General features: G+C 48.6%; 2 protein-coding genes across 8 annotated transcripts in view; both read left to right on the forward strand.

The window, feature by feature from the left end:
* Positions 1 to 857: 857 nt before the first annotated feature.
* LOC116973664 (BEN domain-containing protein 3-like) overlaps positions 858 to 24,552 on the forward strand; it is a 42,538-nt gene continuing 18,843 nt past the window's right edge. The window contains exons 1-4 of one of the 7 annotated variants that reach the window (XM_033021938.1): positions 858 to 1,024; positions 5,862 to 5,971; positions 8,237 to 8,445; positions 18,803 to 18,941. In XM_033021938.1, coding sequence (XP_032877829.1) covers positions 885 to 1,024; positions 5,862 to 5,971; positions 8,237 to 8,445; positions 18,803 to 18,941 — 598 coding nt within the window. In that variant the 5' untranslated portion in view covers positions 858 to 884. Of the gene's footprint in view, positions 1,036 to 4,165; positions 4,552 to 5,861; positions 5,972 to 8,236; positions 8,446 to 18,802; positions 18,942 to 24,552 lie in introns of those variants that run through there. The other 6 variants (XM_033021939.1, XM_033021940.1, XM_033021936.1 and 3 more) reach the window with 6 other exon arrangements.
* On the forward strand, positions 18,947 to 21,266 carry LOC116972881 (BEN domain-containing protein 3-like; the record flags this gene model as incomplete). Its single annotated transcript, XM_033020468.1, has 1 exon — positions 18,947 to 21,266. A coding segment is annotated over one exon (2,004 nt), but the record flags the coding sequence as incomplete, so codon positions are not given.

Genomic DNA, 24,552 nt, shown 5'->3' on the forward strand with positions numbered 1-24,552 from the left:
ACATGGTCTTGGTGAGACCACACCTGGAGTACTGCGTACAGTTTTGGTCTCCAAATCTGAGGAAAGAAATTCTTGCCATAGTGGGAGTACAGAGAAGGTTCACCAGACTGATTCCTGGGATGTCAGGACTTTCATATGAAGAAAGACTGGATAGAATCGGCTTGTACTCGCTAGAATTTAGAAGATTGAGGGGGGATCTTATAGAAACTTACAAAATTCTTAAGGGGTTGGACAGGCTAGATGCAGGAAGATTGTTCCCGATGTTGGGGAAGTCCAGGACAAGGAGTCACAGTTTAAGGATAAAGGGGAAATCCTTTAGGACCGAGTTGAGAAAAACATTTTTCACGCAGAGAGTGGTGAATCTCTGGAACTCTCTGCCACAGAAGGTAGTTGAGGCCAGTTCATTGGCTATATTTAAGAGGGAGTTAGATGTGGCCCTTGTGGCTAAAGGGATCAGGGGGTATGGAGAGAAGGCAGATACAGGATACTGAGTTGGATGATCAGCCATGATCATATCGAAGGGCCGAATGGCCTGCTCTTGCACCTATTTTCTATGTTTCTGTTTCTATATATATATGTGTATGTGTGTGTATTTGTGAGTATGTGTATACACACTGAACTTTTATTTTCTCGTTTATTATATTGTTTACAGTGTACTATGTTTACATATTCTGTTGTACTGCAGCAAGTAAGAATGTCATTGTTCTATCTGGGACAAATAACAATAAAACACTCTCGACTCCACCTCTCTCCATGCGTCTCTCTCTCCTTCCCTACCACTCTCTCCTTTCACCCTCCTTCCCTTCGTCTCTTTCTTTCTCTCACTCCCCCCCCCCCCCCCCCCCCATTCTCTCACTTCTTCCCTCCCTCCCTCGGCTGCGGAAATGACACAAAGTTACATCACGGAGCGGAAACCACGGAGAAAAAAAAACAGGCAGAGAGAAAGAGAGAAACACAGAGACAGTGATCGCTGCGCTACAGGGAGCTCCCGCCCGCCCGTCCTCACCCACCCACTGTGGGGCAGGTGTGCAGCAGGTAAGTGTCGGCCCCGCTCCGATGCACCTTTCAGGGGCCAGAGACAGAGGATTGTGTGCGACCAACGACACGTCCCGCAGCCTCATGGCGCCACGCACTACGTGTCACGGCATCGGCTTCCCTTCGCATTTCACCCGCTCCTGCCATCAGTTTGTGATCACAGTGCAGTCGGCTCACTCCCCCTCACCCTCACCCTCACTATCCCTCTCACTCTCACTCACTCCCCTCTCACGCTCCCTCTACCCCGGGCAGACAGCCTTGGCGCTACCGTCGGGGTAGAGGGAGATATCTCCTCTATTCCTCCCAAAGACCCTATAGCGGAGCCCCCTCTCTTTCTCTCCCTCTCCCGCTGCCAGTCGGGGCGGTCACTAAACCAGCCCGCCCCCAGCACGTCGCATGAAAGGCCACACACACACACACACACACACTCGCATAAACACACACTCGCATAAACACACACACACACACACACACACACATTCACACACACACACACACTCGCTAAACAGACACACACACACTCGCATAAACACACACACACACACACATTCACACACACACACACACTCGCGTAAACACACACACACACATTCACACACACACTCGCATAAACACACACACACACTGCATAAACACATACATACACTCGCATAAGCATGCACACATATACAGACAACACACAGGAATACACAGACACGCACAAACCCAAACACAGGCACCAACATATGTTGATGAGTGAAAATAAAGTTTTCCCTCAAAATAAAAAAGTTTCAAAAGAACAAAATAACTCATTTGTTTATCCCTCCATTTATTGATTGATCAAACGACCTATTTATTTATCTGTCTTTATCTATTTATTTATGGGCCGAATGGCCTACTGCTGCACCCATTGCCTATTTGTTTAGTTATTTATTTATTATACTGCCATCACGCCGCCTGAGATCAAGAAACAACAGCATTTTCATTTTAGTTGATTAAAGGTTGGCCAAGAGTCAGTTTACTCTCTTGGCTAAGTTACTCAAGGAGTGAGTTATCCTCCGGAAACCAATTTCTGAAGAGTTTCCATGTGGAAAATTTAGGGCTGTTTAGTATAGTTTAGACATACAGCGAAAAAACAGGCCCTGTGGCCCACCGAGTCAGCGCAAAACAGCGATCCTCGCACACTAACACTATCCTACACACTAGGAACAATTTACAATCTTTACCAAAGCCAATTAACCTACAAATTCGCATGTCTTTGGAGTGTGGAAGGAAACCAGAGTACCCGGAGAAAACCCACGTGGTCACGGGGGGGAATGTACAAACTCCGTACAGAGAGCACCCATACTCAGGATGGAACCCGGGTCTCTGGCGCTGTAAGGCAGCAACTCTACCGCTGCACCACCACGACTGTGTTGATTTTTAATCTGAAGAGTTTGATTGAGCTTTTTCAAGCACGTATGATATGGCGCTGCGGACGGCTCGATTGGAATCATGTATTGTCTTTCCGCTGGCTGGTTAGCACGCAACAAAAGCTTTTCACTGTATCTCGGTACACCTGACAATAAACTCAACTGAACCGAGTGTTTAAGAAGGAACTGCAGGAAAAATCGAAGGTAGACAAAAATGCTGGAGAAACTCAGCGGGAGAGGCAGCATCTATGGAGTGAAGGAATAGGTGACGTTTCGGGTCGAGACCCTTCTTCAGACTGATGTGGAGGCGGAGGGGCGGGAAGAAGAAAGGAAGAGGTGGAGACAGTGGGCTGAGGGAGAGCTGGGAAGGGGTGGGGAAAGAGGGAGAAAGCAAGGACTACCTGAAATTAGAGAAGTCCAATTTAGGTGGGCCTCACTGTGGCCATGGAGGAGGCCTAGGCCAGAAAGGTCAGATTCGGAAAGGGAGGGGGAGTTGAAGTGCTGAGCCACCGAGAGATCAGGTTGGTTAAAGCGAACCGAGCGGAGGTGTTGGACGAAGTGATCGCCAAGCCTACGCTTGGTCTCACCGATGTAGAGCAGCTGACACGTAGGGCGTGCAGGTGAACCTCTGCTGCACCTGGAAAGACAACTTAGACCAGGGGTGGGGAACCTGCGGCCTTCTAGGCCGTTAAATGCGGCCTTTTGAATGAATCCAAATTTTGTAGGACAAATCCTTTTATTTTTATTAATATGTTTTTGTTCGTCTTTTATTATTTTTATTTTAATCTTAAAATGAACGTATTTAAAATACCAAAGAATAAAAGAAGATTCAACAAAATAATCCTCCCCGACTGACGGCCACAATTAGTGTCATGAGGGCTATTTTAACACCTGTTATGCTCATGATTTAGTTCTAATGCGACTCTAGAATGTACGTTAACCTCCCTGCCTGACTGGCGCCACCACTGCCTGAGGGTGGTTGACGAGAGGGAAAATGTCTTCAGTATTATCAACTTTTGATAGTGGTGCACGTGGCTTTCCGTTTGAAGTTAAATTTGAGAATAGTTAATGTAGATGATATATGCATGTGACCCTTAATATAGTCACCTCATCACTACTAACCACTCCCCATATCACAAGTATAATTACAACCTCCCCACCCACATATCGCTCTCTAGTTTCCGTGACAGACCACGTACAGCTAGTGCTCTCTGTAATGCCACAGTATGAATAAAAGAAGTAAAGTCACAGTGTGTTGATAACACTTCTTTACAGTTAAGCAGCCTATTTGTTCGACTATTTTTTTTAAATTCTGTCTGACTAACAGCCCATCATGTCAAAGAAAACCAAGAGAACGCTGAGGGAAGAAAAAAGAGTTTTTAATGAGGATTGGGAATGAGAACTGCAATGTTATCTTGTTTCTGTTAAAAAATAAGACGATTTGCTAACTTTGTGATACTGCAATATCAACATTGAAGAAATTCAATGCTCATCAGCATTATGCCACTCATAAGAACCACATATATTTCAAATTCGAGAGTGAGGCGCGAAAGGTTGCATTGCAGAAATGAAAAGATGAAAAGCAAAAGCAGTTATTTCAAGCAGCAGTAAGACCCGGAAATAATGCTACTGAAGCAACTTATAAAGTAGCTTATATATGCGTGGAAAAAAAGGGAAGCCATTTAGCGATGTAGAAATCGTAAAAGAATACATAGTCGAAATTGTAGGATGCTTAGACCCCGATAGGTTTCAAAGTGCAAACAACTGTCTCTTTCAAGGAGATCGGCAGCATGAATTAGCTCTCAATGTAACAGAACAACTTCACACAATACTCCAAAAGGAAAATATATATTAATCGATCGCTTTGGATGAATCAACTGATACTACTGACTCGGCGCAGGTTTTATACTTCATTCGGGCCGAAACAGAAGATTTTCTTTGCTACGAAGAGTTACTCGCTTTGGGCGCTCTTACGGGTAGAACACAAGGAATAGATTTCTTCAACAACTTTCAAGATAAATGTCGTGAAGTTGGACTGGATTTGGTTAATTTAGTGAGTGTATGTACAGACGGTGCACCTTCCATGACAGGAAAACATGAAGGGTTTATTGCACAGACAAAAAAGGTATCAGATCCAGATACTCTCATTTCTTTTCATCGTACCTTACATCAGCAAAATCTCTGCTAATTGTAAGTGACACTTTGCAACAAGTTATAAGTATTGTTAACTATATTCGTGCAAATGCAACGTGACATCGTCAGTTTCGTAATATGCTAAAATTGGACGATGAGGCATAGAGTGTGGATTTACAGTATCATTGTAAAGTGCGTTGGCTATCGCAGGGACAGGTGTTAGCAACATTTTTTATCTTTGCGAGAACAGATAGTTAAATTTCATGAAGAATAGAATCAGCCATGTGAATTATTGAAACAAGATTTCTATAGAAATACTGCATTTCTCTGTGATATGTCAAAGCAAAACGACTTGAATGTTTCTTTGCAAGGCAAAACTAATATGTGGCAAAAAATCCAAGCATTTCGAAAAAAGCTATCTTTTTTCAAAACTCTTCTTCAAAATGAAATTTCAGATGAACATTTTCCCCAGTTAGCGAAGGTCATTGATGAGCAGGAGGATTCATGTAAATCATTTGAAGAATACGCAGCTGTTATAGACTTATTAATGAATGAATACAATGAAAGCTTCACTGACTTTGAGAATCATGACATCACACTCAAATTAGCATTTCAACCTCACCTAGTTGTTGTATCCAAGGCTCCTAATGAACTACAAATGGAATTGATTGAGCTCTCAGAAGATTACATTTTAAAGTCCTTATTTGACGCAAAGAAAGATCCGATTGAAATATGGAAAAATGCAGTAGAATACCCACGTCTTCGGCAACATGCATGAAAAATGCTTACTTGTTTTTCAACCACATTGCTGAGAATCTACATTCTCCGACCTAACCCAAATCAAGACGCCCTTAAGGTCACAAATGACGGATACCCATCTAGAAGATCAGCTGAAACTGCGTACCTCCATGTAGCAACCACATTTTCAAATGCTTTCCCACAAAAGGCAGTCATAACAAATTCATTAAAAGTTTAGTTAGAATCAACAAAATGCTTTCATTTACTTGAAGTTAGTACATAGTAGTTAGATTTTTACAAAATAATGTACATTTTGATGTATATCTAATTGAAGTTTCTTGGATGCGGCCTTATTAGATTACATGCGGTATTCCAACATGAAAAGGTTCTCCACCCCTGGCTTAGGTCCTTGGATGGAGTCAAGGGGGGAGGTAAAGGGACAAGTGTAGCATTTCCTGCGGTTGCAAGGCAAAGTACCAGGGGAGGGGGTGGTTTGGGTGGGAAGGGACAAATTGACCAAGGAGTTACGGAGTTGTCGTTTATCTGTGGAATTCTTTATTGCAGGTTTACAATGAACAGCACAGAAAAGGACGATGAGAGTGAAATCAGAACACCGTTCAGAGGTCTAAACCCTTCAGTCAGTAAGGATGAAGAATTGGAAAATGGAGACACTGGTAAATCCCTTTACACACTTTGTTTTTAGATAAGGAGAATAATGAGTTTAGTTTATTGTCACGTGTAGTGAGGTACACTGAAAAGCTTCTGTTGCCTGCTAACCAGTCAGCGGAAAGACCATACATGATTACAATTAAACCATCTATAGTGTACAGATATATGTTGAAGTGAATAACATGAATAATATTTAGTGCAAGGTAAAGCCAGTAAAGTACGATCAAAGATAGTCCGAGGGTCCTCAATGGGGTAGATAATAGTTCAGGACTGCTCTCAGTTGCTGATAGGATGGTTCAGTTGTCTGATAACAGCTGGGAAGAAACTGTCCCTGAATCTGGAGGTGTGTGTTATCACACTTCTACACCTTTTGCCCGATGGGAGAGGGGAGTGGCCAGGGTGCGAGTCGTCCTTGATTATGCTGCTGGCCTTGCCGAGGCAGCGTGAGGTGCAGATGGAGTCAATGGAAAGGAGTTTTTGATGTAATGGGACTCGTGCCAAGCAAGGGCAGAGAGAAAATAGAGATTTTCGGATATTCTCATTGAGAGAGACTCGGTAATGTGTGGGCATGGATTATGAGGCAGAGACATGAATGGCTTTATTTTCAGACTCCTTTTATTTGTCAGAGCTCAAAGTAACATGCAGTTACATTAGTCTTTCTTTGTACTGGCTTTAGGTTTATTATTGTCAAGTGTCATGAGGTAAAGTGAAAAGCTTTATTTTGCATAGAGTCATACATCGTGGAAACAGGCCCTTCAGCCCAACTTGCCCACACCGACCAACATGTCCCATCCACACTAGTCCCATCTGCCTGCATTTGGCCCATATCCCTCCAAAACTGTCTAATTGTTTCTTAAACGTTGAGATAGTCCCTGTCTCAACTACCTCCTCTGGCAGCTCGTAATAGGAACCTGAGAGGTAGGGACAATTTACAATCTTTACCGAAGACAATTAACCTACAAACATGTAGTTAACTACAAACATCTTTGAAGTGTGGCAGGAAACCAGAGCTCCTGGAGAAAACCCACACAGGTCACTTGGAGAATGTACAAACTCCATACAGACAGCACCTGAGGCACGTTGGTCGGTGTGGGCAATTTGGGCCGAAGGGTCTGTTTCCATGTTATGTTGAAAGAGCTAATAGTCAAATCTAAAATGGAGTTGTTCTTCTACAAAAGCATGGACTAGTAGAACAAAAGAACGGCTCGGTGCCAAGTCTGAATTACATTGTAAATTGTATGGAACACAATATGGAGGACAGGTTGTCTTTTCAATAAAGACATTAAGATGGCAGCCTGCAGTAATAACATGTGCTTCTTTTCCAAGGCCATAAAGAAGCCAAGATTAATTTTTAAAAAGCTGACGCCCCAGAGATAAGTAACAACTTGTTATTGGATGAGCTGATTTGGACCCAGTTTTCCTATATTGTGAAAGGCTACAAAATCTTTCAGTCATGCCATATTCAGACTTGATAGGAGTGTTTTACTGATAATGAAAATGTATAATTGAGCAAACTCTTCTTTGTTCTGTAAGTGGGAGCCCGAGAAGCACTGAGCAACGTTTGTGCTCATTGTACATCGCCACTCCCGTCTGACGATTTGATTAAAGATTGCCATGGTTTTACCTTTAACAATTTTGTTGCTATCTGCTTTTAAGAAACAAACTTTCTCAGTGTGACTACACTGTAAATGGATCGATTGTAATCATGTATAGTCTTTCCCCAGACTGGATGGTACGCAACAAAAAAGCTTTTCACTGTACCTCGGTACACGTGACAATAAACTAAGCTCAACTCTCCAGAAGCCTCCACTGTAGCCTTCCTACGAGGCATCAGTATGAAGTGAAATCTGAATTGAATAATGGATATAACTGAGAAATCAATGCATGTTATAATTTAGTTTAGAGATACAGCGTGGAAACAGGCCCTTCGGCCCATCGGGTCCGCGCCAACCAGGAATCCCCGCACGTTAAAACTATCCTACCTACACCAGGGACAATTTACATTTATACCAAGCCAATTAACCTACAAATCTGTACATCTTTGGAGTGTGGGAGGAAACTGAAGAGTTTGGAGAAAACCCACTAGGGTCATGGGGAAAAACATTCAAACTCCGTACTGACAGCACCCGTAGTCAGAATCAAACCTGGGACTCTGGCACTGTAAGGCAGCAACTCTACTGCTGCGCCACTGTGCCACCCTTATTGTGGAATGATCAGAATAATGAACTAGTGCTTTCTGTCTGTCTGTCTCTCTCTCTCTCTCTCTCTTGCAGTAACAGACGTTAATATTGAGGTGGTCAAGACCGAAGTAAAGATGGAAGATGATGAAGATGAGGGTGGTTTTAGCCCAGACACAGCTGCAGAAAACAGCATTGTACCCAACGCACTGAAACGGAAACAGATACACAATGGGTTTGGTGATACGACCATGGACCATGAAAGCCCCATCATCTATAAATGGAGAAGACTTAACTGTGAGGTAATGTCATCCACACTGCAATCTAGCTTAACCGTACAATGTTATTTTCATCTTAATGCTCTTTGACACGAACAAATGCAGCATCCACCTATCACTTGCCTGACTTTGTCCTGGCCTCGCCTCTCTTCCAGCTTTTATTGCCCCAACACAATCACCACAAACATGGGCGTCACGATGGTGCAGCGGTAGAGTTCCTGCCTCACAGCATCGGAGACCCGGGTTCCATCCTGACTACTGGTTCTGCCTATACGGAGTTTGTACGTTCTCCCTGTGACCGTATGGGTTTTCTCCGGGATCTCCGGTTTCCTCCCACACTCCAAAGACGTACAGGTTTGTAGATTAATTGGCTTTGTTAAAGATTATAAATTGTCCGTAGTGTGTAATGTGGTGCTAGTGTACGGGGATCGCTGGTTGGTGTGGATTTGCGCTGTATCTCTAAACTAACCTAAACTAAACAATTAGTCTGATGAAGGGTCCCGACCCAAATGGTCAGCTCTCCATGGTTTCTATTAGCGATACAGCACGGAGACAGGCCCTCTGGCCACCGAGTCTGCACCGACCAGCGATCACCCCGTACACCAGCACTATCCTACACAATGGAGACAATTTAACCAAAACTAAATTAACCTCCAAACCTGTACATCATTGAAGTGTGGGAGCACCCGGAGAAAACACACATTGTCACGGGGTGAACGTTGAAACTCCACACAGACAGCACCTCTAAGACTTTACCAAACAAAGATTGATAGATATTTTGATTTGATAGAATTTATTTGCCACACAACCAGGGTCGGTGGAATTTGGGTTGTCTGCAGCGGTACAATAATAAAGAACACACAACCACAATAAAAATGTAACACAAGCATCCACCACAGCATTCATCACTGTGGTGGAAGGCACAAAGGCCAGTCCTCCTCCATTTCCCCCCCGTGGACAGGACCAGAGTCCAGAGTCAGTCCAGGATCGGCTCTTCCTCACCGGAGACCGCGGCTTTAAGTTGGTGTAGGCCGCAGGCCGGCGGTGGAGATTTAAAGTCTCCGCCGCAGCCAGAAGCACCGTAGACTGCAGGGCCGGCGGTCGAAGCCCCCCTCCAGGGGTGATGTTAAGTTCACGCCGGGCCCGCGGTAGAAGTTGGCTGCGGGCCGGCAGTGGTGGCTTCTTCTTCCCCCGGGTTCCCCACGAGGGATCCCGGGCTGTAGACGCCGCACCAGCTGCAGCTCTGCAGACCGCGACTTTCAGGCTGCCGGCTGCCCCGGGCCAGCGAAACGGAGCGCTCCTCTCCAGCGAGGGCTCACCCGCTCCACGACGAGAGTCCACGCTGCGCCCGCCGCTGAAGCCTCGAGCGCGTCTCCGGGAAAGACCGCGCCGATCCTTGATGTTCGGCCACGGGGGAGGCGACCTGGAAAAAGTCGCCTCTCCATGGAGGAGGCGACCGAAGCGGTTTCCCCCTTACCCCCCCACACCACCCCCCACACAAAACACACCGAGAAACATCAAACACATACTTTAAAACATACTAAAAAAATAAAAAAAGTTGGAAAAAAACTAACGCGCTGCTGACATGGCTGCTGCCAGAGCAGCGCCCCCTACATTCAAGGTATTTTAGTCTTAATGTTCTTTGACACAAACAAATGCACTATCTTCCTATTATTTGCCAGAATTTGTCCTGCCGTCACCTCTCTTCCAGCTTTCATTCCCCTACCACAATCAGTTGGAAGGGTCCCGACCTGAAACATCACCTCTCCATGTCCTTCAGTGATGCTGGTTGACCCATTGAGTTACTCCAGCACTTTGTGTCTTTTGTTTGATAACCAGCATCTGCAGTTCTTTATTTCACTGGTATTTGTTACTTTCTCATGTTCATAAGACACAGGGGCAGAATTAGGTCATTCAGCTCATCAAGTCTACTCTGCCATTCAATCATGGCTGATCTATCTCTACCTCTCAACCCCATTCTCCTGCCTTCTCCCCATAACCCCTGACACCCGCACTACTCAAGAATATGTCAAACCTTGCCTTAAAAATACCCATTGACGTCCTCCACAGCCGTCTGCGGCAATGAATTCATAGATTCACCACCATCTGACTAAAGAAATTCCTCATCTCCTTTCAAAAGGCACGTCGTTTAATTATTGGGCTATGACCTCTAGTCCTAGATTCTCCCACTAGTGGAAACATCTATATAATTAAGTCTCATCTTGACCTGTTTGCACTGTGCTTTGATTTTAGAAAAAACGTTACCTCATATGGCTGTGATTTTTTGGCCATCTTACTCAGAGTCCTCCCCTGTGCAGGCCCCAAGGATTTTTCCCATTGATGAAAAATAAATGACTTATTAGTGGTTAAAAAATCTTGAGATTCTCTCTCCTGTCAATCACTGCCATGAAGGCACGCCCCTTCTGATGGGAGGGGGGAGGGTCTATAAGACCCGGAAGTGTGGGTGTGGCTCAATCTGTCTGCAAGATGGCGAGGGAGAGGTCTCGACTCTCTGTCTGAGCTGGGAAACTACGGAACACTGAGTATGCAATGTACTGTACAATAAATGATTTGTTAGCCCTTAATGAAAATAAAATAATTTGTTTGGCCTGCCTTGTGCTTGAAACTGCAATGGCAATGGAAATGAAGTGAAAATCCAATGAGCTGTTTGGCTGGAGCTTGCCCTGTGCTTGAAAGTGCAATGGCAATGGAAGTGGAGTGAAGTGAAAATGCAATCAGCTGTTTAGCTTGAGCCTGCCATGTGCTTGAAACTGCAATGGAAATTAAGTGAAAATGCAATGAGCTGTTTGGCTTGAGCCTGCCCTGTGCTTGAAAGTGCAATGGCAATGGAAATGTAGTGAAAATGCAATCAGCTGTTTGGCTTGAGCCTGCCCTGTGCTTGAAAGTGCAATGGAAATTAAGTGAAAATGCAATCAGATGTTTAGCTTGGCCTGCCCTGTGCTTGAAACTGCAATGGCAATGGAAGTGAAATGAAAATGCAATGTGCTATTCGGCTTGCCCTGTGCTTGAAACTGCAATGCAATTGGAAATTAAATTAAATTAGTTGTTTGGCCTGCCTGAAACCACAAATATCGGCCCACAAGGCCCCTATTAGCCGAGAAACCAGTCACTTCTGTCTAAAATGCCCGTATTAGCCCAGGAGGAGCATTTTGGCCCAAAAGGCCCGTGCCAGGCCAGAAAAAGTCCAGAAATAGTGCCTTTTGCTGAAATTTCACTCTTTTTTTTTTTTTTTTTTAAGAAGAGCCCCTTCGGCCCATCAGACCTGTACTAGACCAGGGGTCTCTTTGGCCCATCAGTAAGTATTCCCCCTGCAAGTATTAAACCTCACCCCAGTACTTTTCTCCCTACCTTCATTTGCTCCATGTGAGATCCAGGTCAGGATAGACTTTCTTCCTTCATTGCTGTGATCTGCAGAAAAAGATGAAAAATGTCTAAAGTTGATTCTCCACCCTCTCCCCATTCTCTCTCTCTCTCTCATGGAGTCTCTCACCTGTTTTGGGCAGAATTTCTGGCAGTGTCTGAGCTGCAAGCCCACCAGGCCTGAGTGACTGAGCTGCCAGCCCACCAGGCCTGAGTGACTAAGCTGCCAGCCCAAGAATCCATTCGGCCCACAATCTCCATAACTAGCCCTCTGGAAACCAGTCCCTTCGGCCCACAACATCCATACTAGTGCTCCAGAAAGCCCCCCTCCCCCCCCCACTGGCCAGCAATATTGGAATTGGTGGAGAGGTGGAATATTGAGTTGCGGGACCAGCCCTCCCGGGACTCAACGGGTCCCACATAGTCTATTCCTCTTTACATCTGCTCTGCCCAAGTCTTTTTTTATGCGGCAGTGACGATTAAATATAATCAATGATTCAATTATACTTTATTGTCACATGTACTTGGGTACAGTGAAATGCTTTGTTTTGCGTACAATGGTAAAATCATATAGCAGACCTTATATACTCTTCCAGGCCAAATGCAAATTGGAGGAACAGCACTTCATATTACACCCCAGCGGTATGAATATTGACTGCTAACTTCATACAAGCCTTGCCTTGCCTTCCCTCTCTCTCCATCCCTCCCGACCCTAGTTCTCTGACTAGTTTCACTATCCTTCTGATTAATTTTACTGTTTGTTTGCCACGTTGTCACCTTCCCCTCAGCCAACAATGACCATTGTACATTTCCTTGAGCAGCATCTGCTTTGATCTGTCCTTTTCACATCTTACTCTTCCATATCTCTAGACTCTGCCTGTCCCGCTGAGTTACTCCACCATTTTGCGTCAAGCTTCAGTGAATATTGGGAAGCAGTGGCTGCACGTATGAGAAGATAAGACACAAAATGCTGTTGTAACTCGGCGGGACAAGCAGTATCTCTGGAGAGAAGGAATGGGTGACGTTTCGGTTCGAGACCCTTCTTCAGACTGGTTAGGGATAAGGGTAACGAGAGATATAGATGGTGATGTGGAGAGATAAAGAACAATGAATATGATGATATGCAAAAAAGTAACGATGATAAAGGAAAGGAAGGAATGGGTGACGTTTCAGGTACTTTTGAAAAGAACAAATCAAGGCCATCAAGGATGATCAAGAAAAGGTGGAGCCCACAATGGTCTATTGTTGGCTGTGGAGAAGGTGATAACGAGGGGGTAGGGAGAAGGTGATAGCCAGGGGAGAGGGAAACAAGAGATATGGAAAGGCAACGTGTGTAAACCAGAGATCAAAGGGGATGAAGCTCAAATAAGATGTAGAATAGATCCTTGTTAGCTAGGGGAAGGTGACAACGAGGGATACAAACATTAAATTTAATCAGGAAACAGTCAAACGTCGGAGAACTAGGATGGAGAGAGAGGGAAAGCAAGCATTACATGAAGTTGGAGAAATCTGTACTATAAACTCTCATCTTGTCCTCTTCTAGTTTGCATTTTTAAATCTGCGCAAAAACGTTACCATATATCGCAAGGACTTTTTTCACCACCTTACTCACCGTTCTCCTCTGCTCCAAGTGCACCAGGTTTTGTTCCGATCGGTGGAATATTACAAATGTTATGAAGGTTTATAAATCGTGAGATCAGCAGATTGGTCTTCTCGCCTGTCAGTCACAATGAAGGTAACGCTCCTTCCGGCAGCGGCTGTCAATCACTGGGGCGAGGGGAATATAACCGCGGAGGCCGGGCGTGAGTCCAGAAGTCGGGCGTGAGTCAGTCAGCCCGTAAGCCGTGAGTGAAAGTCGAGTCCTGCAGCCGTGAGTGAGTGAACTGTGAGTCACAGTCGAGTGAGTGAACTTTGAGTCCAGAAGCCGTGAGTGAGTGAACTGTGAGTCCTGAAACCGTGAGTGAGAGTCGAGTCTAGCAGCCGTGAGGGAGTGAACTGTGTGTCCAGAAGCTGTGTCAGTGAACTGTGAGTCCAGAAGCCGTCAGTGAGTGAACTGTAAGTCCAGAAGCCATGAATGAGTGAAGTGTGAGTCCAGAAGCCTTGAGGCAATGAACTGAGTCCAGAAGCTGTGAGTCAGTGAACTGTGAGCCCAGAAGCCGTGACTGAGAGAACTGTGAGTCCAAAGCCCGTGAGTCAGTGAACTGTAAGTCCAGAAGCCCTGACTGTGAGAACTGAGTCCAGAAGCCCTGAGTCAGTGAACTGTTGAGTCCAGAATCCGTGACTGAGTGAACTGTGAGTTCAGAATCCGTGAGTGAGTGAACTGTGTCCAGAAGCCGTGTGAGTGAACTGTGTGTCCAGAACCCGTGAGTGAGTGAACTGTGAGTCCAGAAGCCGTGACTGAGTGAACTGTGAGTTCAGAAGCTGTTACTGAGTGAACTGTGAGTCCAGAAGCAGTGACTGAGTGAACTGTGAGTCCAGATGCCGTGAGCTAGTGAACTGTGAGTCCAGAAGCTGTAAGTGAGTGAACTGTGAGTCCAGGAGCCATGAGTGAACTGTCAGACAAGAGCCGTGAGTGAGTGTACTGTGAGTCCAGAAGCCATGACTGAGTGAACTGTGAGTCCAGAAGTCGTGACTGTGTGAACTGTGAGTCCAGAAGCCGTGAGTCAGTGAACTCTGAGTCTAGAAGCCATGAGTGAGTGAACTGTAAGTCCAGGAGCCGTGAGTGAGAGAACTGTGAGTCCAGAGGCCATGAGTCAGTGAACTGTGAGTCCAGAAGCCGTGAATGAGAACTGTGAGTCCAGAAGCCTTGATTCCGTGAACTGTGAGTCCAGAAGCCTTGTGTGAGTGAACTGTGAGTCCAGGAGCCGTGAACTGTGAGTCCAGGAGCCGTGAACTGTGAGTCCAGAAGCCGTGACTGTGAACTGTGAGTCCAGAGGCCGGGAGTCAGTGAACTGTGAGTCCAGAAGCCGTGAATGAGAACTGTGAGTCCAGAAGCCCTGTGTACGTGAACTGTGAGTCCAGAAGCCGTAAGTGAGTGAACTGTGAGTCGAAAAGCTGTGAGTCAGTGAACTGTGAGTCCATGAGCTGCGAGTGAGTGAACTGTCAGTCCAGAAGCTGTGAGTCAGTGAACTGTGAGTCCAGAAGCTGTGACTGTGTGAACTGTGAGTCGAAATGCTGTGAGTCCAGAGGCCGGGAGTCAATGAACTGTGAGTCCAGAAGCCGTGAATGAGAACTGAGTCCAGAAGCCTTGATTCCGTGAACTGTGAGTCCAGAAGCCTTGTGTGAGTGAACTGTGAGTCCAGGAGCCGTGAACTGTGAGTCCAGGAGCCGTGAACTGTGAGTCCAGGAGCCGTGACTGTGAACTGTGAGTCCAGGAGCCGTGACTGTGAACTGTGAGTCCAGAAGCCGTGACTGTGTGAACTGTGAGTCAGTGAACTGTGAGTCCAGAAGCCGTGAGTCAGTGAACTGTGAGTCCAGAATCCGTGACTGAGTGAACAGTAGGTTCAGAAGCCGTTACTGAGTGAACTGTGGGTCTAGATGCCGTGAGTCAGTGAACTGTAAGCCCTGAAGCTGTAAGTTAGTCAACTGTGCCAGTGAACTGTGAGTCCAGAAGCCGTGAGTGAGTGAACTGTGAGTCCAGGAGCCATGAGTGAACTGTGAGTCCAGAAGCCGTGAGTGCTCTGTGAGTCCAGAAGCCGTGAGTGGGTGAACTGTGAGTCCAGAAGCCGTGACTGTGAACTGTGAGTCCAGAAGCCGTTACTGTGAACTGTGAGTCCAGAAGCCGTGACTGTGTGAACTGTGAGTCGAAAAGCTGTGAGTCAGTGAACTGTGAGTACAGAAGCCGTGAGTCAGTGAACTGTGAGTCTAGAAGCCATGAGTGAGTGAACTGTAAGACCATGAGCCGTGATGAGTGAACTTTGAATCCAGGAGCCATGAGTGAGTGAACTGTGAGTCCAGACGCCGTGAGCCAGTGAACTGTGAGTCCGGAACCTGTGATTGAGTGAACTGTGAGTCCAGGAACCATGAGTGAATTGTGAGTCCAGAAGCCATGACTGAATGAACTGAGAGCCCAGAAACCGTGAGTGAGTGAACTGTGAGTCCAAAAGTCGTGAGTGAGTGCACTGTCAGTCCAGAAGCCGTGAGTGAACTGTGAGTCCAGAAGCCATAACTGAATGAACTGTGAGCCCAGAAACCGTGAGTAAGTGAACTGTGAGTCCAGAAGCCGTGACTGAGAGAACTGTGAGTTCAGAAACCGCAAGTGAGTGAACTGTGAGTCCAGAAGCCGTGATTGAACTGTGAGTCCAGAAGCCGTGACTGTTCGAACTGTGAGTCAGTGGACTGTGAGTCCAGAAGCCGTGAGTGAGTGAACTGTGAGTCCAGGAGCCGTGATTGAGTAAACTATGAGTCCAGAAGCCGTGACTGAGTGAACTGTGAGTCCAGAGGCCGTGTGTCAGTGAACTGTGAGTCCAGAAAACCTGACTGTGAGAACTGTGAGTCCAGAAGCCCTGAGCCAGTGAACTGTGAGTCCAGAATCCGTGACTGAGTCAACTGCGAGTTCAGAAACCGTGAGTGAATGAACTGTGAGTCCTGAAGCCGTGAGTGAACGTTGAGTCCAGAAGCCTTGAGTGTGAACTGTGAGTCCAGAAGCCATGACTGAGTGAACTGTAGGTTCAGAAGCCGTTACTGAGTGAACTGTGTCCAGAAGCTGTGATTGAGTGAACTGTGAGTCCAGGAGTCATGAGTGAACTGTGAGTCCAGAAGTCATGAGTGAACTGTGAGTCCAGAAGCCGTGACTGAATGAACTGTGAGCCCAGAAACCGCGAGTGAGTGAACTGTGAGTCCAGAAGCCGTGCGTGAACTGTGAGTCCAGAAGCCGTGTAAGTGAACTGTGAGTCCAGAAGCCGCGACTGAGTGAACTGTGAGTCCAGAAGCCGTTACTGAGTTAACTGTGAGTTCAGAATCCATGACTAAGTGAACTGAGTCCAGAAGTCATGACTGAGTGAACTGTGAGTCCAGATGCCGTGAGCCAGTGAACTGTGTCAGTGAACTGTGAGTCCAGCAGCCATGATTGAACTGTGAGTCCAGAAGCCATGAGTGAGGGCACTGTGATTCCAGAAGCCGGACTGAATGAACTGTGAGCCCAGAAACCGAGAGTGCACTGTCAGTCCAGAAGCCGTGAGTGAACTATGAGTCCAGAAGCCGTGACTGAATGAACTGTAAGCCCAGAAGTCGTGAGTGAGTGATCTGTGAGTCCAGAAGCCATGAGTGAGTGAACTGTGAGTCGAGAAGACGTGCGTCAGTGAGCTGCGAGTCCAGAAGCCGTGAGTCAGTAGACTGAGTTGAGAAGCCGTGAGTGAGTGAACTGTGAGTTCAGAAGCCGTGAGTGAGTGAATTGGGAGTCCAGAAGCCGTGAGTGAGTGAGAGTCAAGTCCAGCAGCCGTGTATGAGTGAACAGTGAGTCCAGAAGCCGTGCATGAGTGAACAGTGAGTCCAGAAGCCCTGTCAGTGAGTGAACTATGAGTCCAGACGCCGTGAGTGAGTGAACTGTGAGTCCAGACAATGTGAGTCAGTGAACTGCAAGTCCAGAAACCGTGAGTCAGTCAACTGTAAGTCCAGAAGTCGTGAGTGAGGGAACTGTTAGTCCAGAAGCCGTAAGTGAGTGAACTGTGAGTCCAGAAGCCGTGAATGAGTGAACAGTGAGTCCAGAAGCCGTGAGTGAGTGAACTGTGAGTCCAGAAGTCGTGAGTGAGAGAAATGTGAGTCCAGAAGCCGTAAGTGAGTGAACTGTGAGTCCAGAAGCCGTGAGTGAGTGAACTGTGAGTCCAGAAGCCGTGAGTGAACTGTGAGTCCAGAAGCCGTGAGTGAGTGAACTGTGAGTCTAGAAGCCGTGAGTGAGTGAACTGTGAGTCTAGATGCCGTGACCGAGTGAACTGTGAGTTAAGAAGCCGTGGCTTGAGTGATCTGTGAGTCCATAAGCCGTGACTGAGTGAACTGTGAGTCCAGAAGCCGTGAGCCGGTGAACTATGAATCAAGATGCCGTGACTGAGTGAACTGTGAGTCCAGAAGCCGCCCGGTGCACGGAGGCAGCCCGGAGTGCGGAGCCTGCCCGATTGCTGCAAACTCGAGATCCTGGGGAATTGAGGAAAGTTGGGGGATTGAGGGAGCCGAGGCCCCGGCCCCCAACTGAAGCCTCCCCATCCCCAGCTGCAGGACTAGCCGAAGAATCCATTCGGCCCACAATGTCCATGCTAGCCCTCTGGGACCCAGTCCCTTTGGCCCACAACACCCATACTAGCACTCCAGAAAGCCCCACACTGGCCACCGCCGGCTGCAGGACGCTCCCCTCTCACCCATCGGCCCATGACAGCCCTGCCTAAAGCCGTGCCCCTCCCCAGGCTGCAGGACGCACCCCTCGCCGGCTCCTGACAGGCCCCGCCTGAAGCTGACCCCCTCCCCTGGCTGCGCAGTAATACCTGCGTGTTCTACGTTACAATGGGAACCCAATGGGAGTGAATGGCTGCGCCGCTGGAGAGCCGCTAGGAGTGGATGGGGGGTGGGGGGGGAATGGAGTGAGTGGGGGCGTTGAAGGGAGGGGAAGGGCAAGGGGTGGAGTGGGGGGTTGAGGAGAGCAGGGGAGATCAGGTGCGTCAAAACGGGAACACGTCAGCCGCGCCAGCGCAGTTGGGGGCTGTGCGTGAGTGGTGAAATATTGGAATTGGTGGCGAGGTGGGGGAGAACAGGTTGCGTTGGGGGACCAGGCCTCCAGTGTGAGAACGGGTCCCACTTAGTCCAGTCAATATTCATACCACTGGGGTGTAAACTGCCCAAGCGAAATATGACATGCTGTTCCTCCAATTTGCGCTGGGCCTCACTCTGACAGTCGAGGAGGCCCAGAACAGGAAGGTCAGTGTGGGAATGGGAGGTGGAGTTAAAATGTTTAGCAACGTGAAGTTTGTGTAGGTCGAGGTTCATTGAAGCTTTTTCACTTTATTTCCCCAAGGACATGCTTGCCAGTTTGAGGGGCTCCAGCTCTTCCCAGAGGTTCCTGGAGGGTACAAGCAGGATGAGGGAAACCAGCGGTGCTCCGTTGCTGGAGAACGACGAGACTGTGGGAGAGCAGGAGTCGGCCACTGATGGAGGTTTCTCCAACAGCCTCCTCCAACAACACCACCTGACCAACTGCCACAAGAACTACTCTAGCAACCTGTCGACCCAGGCCACTGGAGCCGAGCCCACCCCTTACTCCCTGATCCACAAGATGTTCTTCACCCTCAACACGCTGAACTCCACCATGACCCAGCTCCACAGCAAGATCGACCTGCTGTCGCTGGAGGTGGATCGCATCAAGAGGCACATCAGCCAAGGAGAGTCGGCGCTGGACTTCCCACCGCCGGCCAAGTACCGCCTGAACAACAGCGAGCTGAAGCAACTCCTGGAGCAGAGCTCATCACCGGGGGATCTCTCCTGCCGCCTGCTCCTCCAGCTCTTCCCGGAGCTCTTGGCCGAAGACCAGGCTGACACGGGTTGCCGAGCGTGCAGCGCCGCGCCCAAGATGAAGCTGGACACCCTCCACCTCCAGCTCATCCGAAACTACGTGGAGGTTTGCTACCCGTCGGGCGGGAATGGCGACGTGTGGAGGGCGGACTGCCTCCCGCAGCTTAACGACTTCTTCAACAGCTTCTGGGCACAGAGGGAGATGGAGAGCAGTCAGCAGAACTACAAGGTGGTCAGCATCGACCGGGAAGACGACGACTTGGGGCAAGCACAGTCTAACAGCCATGTGGAGGACAACCCGCATGAGGAAGCCCTGTCCTTGGACTCCCCCAGCAGCGTCAACTCGGACTTGGTGCTGGAAGCCCAGGAGATCAGTGTGTACCTAGAGAAGGCCTCGTCGCCCGGTGAATTTGCTGCCTTGCTCCTCCACCGCCTCTTCCCGGAGCTCTTTGACTCCAGGCGCTTGGCGTCACAGTACAGCTGCCGCGACTCTCCGGGCAAGCAAGCCCTGGACCCCCAGAAGATGCAGGTGGTGAGGAGATACTGTGAGATCTACTACCTTGAGGTGCGGGACGAGGAGGCATGGACGGAGCTGGTGGAGCGACGGCTCGACCAGGAGCTGGAGTGCATCCACTCTGACGACAGCGATTCGGACAGGCAGAGGGACGAGAGCATTGGGACCTCCAATGCCTCAATGGTGGGCAGTCAAGAGGACCTCGAAAGGTCCATGCCGAATTTCTGGCTTGTGGACATCAAACCGTTGGAGATACCTCCTCCGGACTTCGAAGTGCCCTGCCCGCAACACATCCTCGAAAAACACCAGTTGAAGAACATCTACGATAACAGCCGGTCCTTCGGCAACTTTGCCTCCCGCCTGTTAGTGCAGTTTTTCCCCGAGCTCTTCACGCCGGAGAATCTGAGGCAGCAGTACAACTGCACCGGGTCCCTGGGCAAGAAGCAACTGGACCCCGTGAGGATCAAGCTCATCCGCCACTACGTGCAGTTGATTTGCCCCAGGGCCAAGTGCGACAAGACCTGGAACCAAGAGTTTGTGCCCAAGTTGGATGAACGCTGCCGTCGATGGGACATGGCGCAACGGCGCGTCTACCACTTGGACATAAAGAAGCCCATCTCCTACAGCGACGGAGTGAAGGAAAAGCAGATGCTTGCAGCAACCCAGTCAGAGCAGGCCAAGAGGGACTCCGTTCAACCACAACCACAGGCAGCACAAGACCGGGCAGAACGCTCCAAGCAAAACTTCCGTAAAGTCCCCCTCCACCAACTCAACGTCCCCACAGTCGATTTCCGCGTGGCCACCAAGTATCTACTGTCCACTGAGGATCTAATGGACATAGTCGAGGACAGTCAGTCTGTCGGGAACTTCAGCGCCCGGCTTCTGGTCAGGATCTTCCCTGAGCTGTTTACGTCCGAAAACCTCAGGCTGCAGTACAACCATTCGGGGGCGTATTACAAGAAGCAACTGGACCCAGTGCGCCTGAGGCTGATCCGCCACTATGTGAAGGCAGTTTACCCTCAGGCCAAGAGTGATCGGGTGTGGCGCCTGGAATGTATTTCCAGCATCAACAGGAGGTGTGGAAGACCCAACAGGAGGAAGTCCAAGGTGACTGCAGACTCCAAGGATAAGAAACGCTAAACGTGACACAGACACAAAAAGCTGGAATAACTCAGCGGGACAGGCAGCATCTCTGGAGAGAAGGAATTGGTGATATTTCAGGTCGAGACACTTCTTCAGACTTTCAAACGTTAAAAGTTTCTCCCTCGGCCCTCTCCTTCGAAATATCAAACTGGGGTTTTCTCTTCTCTATGAGGAGGTTCACCACAAAATAGTGACTCATTTGTAAAGTTGACCGCAGGGCAGATAAGTTACGAATATCTTCTATACTATTACTAAAACTCTCATCTTGACTACTCTGGTCTTCGTTGTAAATAAATTTGCGCAAAAACGCTACTGTATATTGCTTGGATTTATTCGCCATCTTACTCACCATTCTGCTCTGCTCAAATCGCCCCAAGTTTTGTTCCGATCGGTGGAATATTAGAAAAGTTATGAAGGTTTAAAAAAATCATAAGATCAGCAGATTGGTCTTCCTGCCTGTCAGTCACTATGAAGGTAACGCCCCTTCCGGCACCAGCTGGAGAATAATGACCCACAGGCGTGGCTGAGTCCACGGCCGTGCACCTGCTGGGAGTCCCTATCGCATCCCCAACCCCTTCCTCTCTGGTCCCCCTCGCTGGCTCCTGCCCCCCTCCCCCGTAATACCGCAAAACCCCCATGGCTCTTCCACCGTCTTTTCTCCGAACTCTCTCCCCCTTGCTCCCACACCGCTCCCTCCGCCCCCTCTGCCCCACACCCCTCCCCCCCACACCTCAACCCCCCTCTCACACCCCCTCCACAACCCCTCTTCCCATACACATCCCAACGCCTCACCCCGCCCTCTCCCCCACGACACCCTTCTCTCCCCCACGACCCCCCCCAACACAATGCCCCTCCCCCAACCCCTCCCTCACCCACAAACCCCTCCTCCACAACACCCTCTGCCCATAACCCCCCGCCCATACTCCCTCCCCACACAACTCCCGTCCACATACCTCCCCTCCACACACACCACTCCCCCGCACACATACATTTCCCCCAAACCACCACCAACATCCCCCCCACACCACATCTCTCCTCCCCCCCCACATCCCTCCTCTTCCCGCCCCCTCGCAAACCCCTCCCGTCCAAATACACACTTCCTTCCCACCCCACTCCCCCCCACCACACACCCCCCATGGTGACTGGGTCCCACAGTCTAGTATGTTTTAAACTTCAAAAGAACCATGAGTGCCGGCTCTATAGAGACCCCGCAGAGGGAGTTACCACCCACCTGATTGTTTCATCTTAGATTAGTTTAGAGATACAGCACGGAAAAAGGCCCTTCAGCCCACTGAGCTCACGCCGACCCTGTACATTAGCACTATCCTACACACTAGGGACAATTTACAATTTACTGATGCTAATTAGCCTATAAACCTGTACGTCTTTGGAGTGTGGGAGGAAACCAGTGCACCTGGTGAAAACCCACGTGGTCACAGGGAGAATGTACAAACTCTGTACAGACAGCACCCGTAGTCAGGATCGTACCCGGGTCTCCAGCGTTGTAAGTCAGCAACTCCACTGTTGTGCCACCTTGCCACACTGTTTAGCTTAGTTTGGAGATACAGCCCCTTTGGCCCACCGAATCTACGACAACCAGTCATCACCCTGTACACATTAGTTCTATTCTACACACTAGGGACAATTTACAGAAGCCAATTCACCTCCAAACCCCACGTCTTTGGGATATGGGAGGTAACCGGAGCATCTGGAGAAACCCAGGTTACTGTTTGGGTTTGGAGATCTGGTTTCAGATACAAGAGGGAAAGATGGGAGTGAAGCTGGTCCCTCAATGGGACTTTAATGCTCATGTTCATACATTCTATGAGCAGAATTAGGCTCCCAGACAGCCCATCAATGTCTACTCCATTCAATGATGGCTGATCCACCATTCCCTCTTAACACCATTCTCCTGCCTTCTCCCCATAACCCGACGACTGTACGAATCAAAAATCTGTCAATCTGCGCCTTAAAAATATCCATTAACTTGGTCTCCACAACCTTCTGTGGCAATGAATTCCAGATTCACCACCCTCTAACTAAAGAAATTCCTCCTCATCTGCTCTCTAAAGGCATGTCCTTTTATTCCGAGGCTATGACCTCTAGCCTTAGACTCTCCCACTGGTGGAAACATCCTCTCCACATTCACTTCATCCAGGCCTTTCACTATTTGGGAGTGGGGTCTGTTGGAAGAGATGGAGTGGAATTGGTTCCTCAATGGAATGAGGTCATCTGGGAGAGATGAAGTGGAGTTAGTCCCTCAATGGAATGGGGTCTTACGGAAGAGATGGAGTGGAGTTGGTTCCTCACTGGGAGTACTGACCACTGAGCAATGGGTGAGCTTGGTCCCCTTCCCACCAAGCAGGGCTGCTCATTTCCCTCGATGGGAGTGGGGACCAGGGTCTGGTATAGTTGGCATGTCAAGGTCCTCGTATACTGAAATTGGAAAATGGTTCCCACTATACTGGGATGAAAGAGCATGAGAGCTTATAGTAGACACAAAGTGCTGGGGTAACTCAGCGGGTCAGGCAGCATCTCAGGAGAGAAAGGGTAAGTGACAATTCGAGTCAAGACCCTTTGTCTGAAGAAGTGTTGTGATCTGAAACATACATGATACAATATGATATGATACAATTTATTTGTTGTCATTTGAACCTCATTGAGGTTCAAAAGAAATTTGGTTTCTGCAGTCATACAAACAAGTAGAAGAACCAAGACACAACACAATTTGCACAAACATCCATCACAGCAAATCTCCTCCTCGCTGTGATGGAAGGCAAAGTCTTATCTGTCCCCTGCACTCCCCATTCTCCTCCCGATGTCAGAGTCAAAGCCCCCGGCGGGCAATGGTAAATAAGTCCCGCGGTCATTAAAGCCGCGCCGGGCGATGCAAGGCCACGCTCCAGGTCTTGATGTTGGAGCCCCCGGCGGGCGCTGGCAAGTCCCGCGGCCATTTAAAGCCGCGCCAGGCGATGTAAGGTCCCGCTCCAGGTCATCCTCAAGCCCGCAACTCGGGCGGGAGAAGTCGCCGTTGCGGATGCCCCGAAAAGCGGTCTCCCACCAGGGCTGGAGCCCTCCGAATCACCGGGGTCAGGCGGCAGCAACGCGCTACCACAGCTCTCCACACTCCGAACTCGGCCAGCTCCGCGATGGTAAGTAGTCCGCAGGCTCCGCGACTGGAGCCAAGGTCGTTCCGGTTGGAGGCCACTCCACGGGGCAAGGCCCCAACGACAACGGAGACCCGACAGAATAGGTCGGGTCCTCCGTACAGGGAAAAGATTTTAAAAGTCCCCCCCCCACACACACACATACCCAGTTAAAAAAAAAAAAACTATACAAACGAGACTAAAAATAAAAAAAGACAGACCGACTGCAGAGGCCATTGAGTCGCGCCGCCCACCCACTTTGTGCCCATCTTTGCTCTAAAGCAGCATCTGCAGTACTTTGCTCCGATGAGAATGAGAGTGTAACTTCATTTCTGAGATGCTTGAATGTTTCTCAGTTGACAAACTCATCGCGTTTGTCCTCATTGTTTACTCAGAGGAAACATTTTGAATGCATAAATATATAAAAATTATCATGTACCAAAGCTACCAGTA

Source organism: Amblyraja radiata, chromosome 5 (genome assembly GCF_010909765.2).
Source record: "Amblyraja radiata isolate CabotCenter1 chromosome 5, sAmbRad1.1.pri, whole genome shotgun sequence".
Classification (NCBI taxonomy): Eukaryota; Metazoa; Chordata; class Chondrichthyes; order Rajiformes; family Rajidae; genus Amblyraja; species Amblyraja radiata.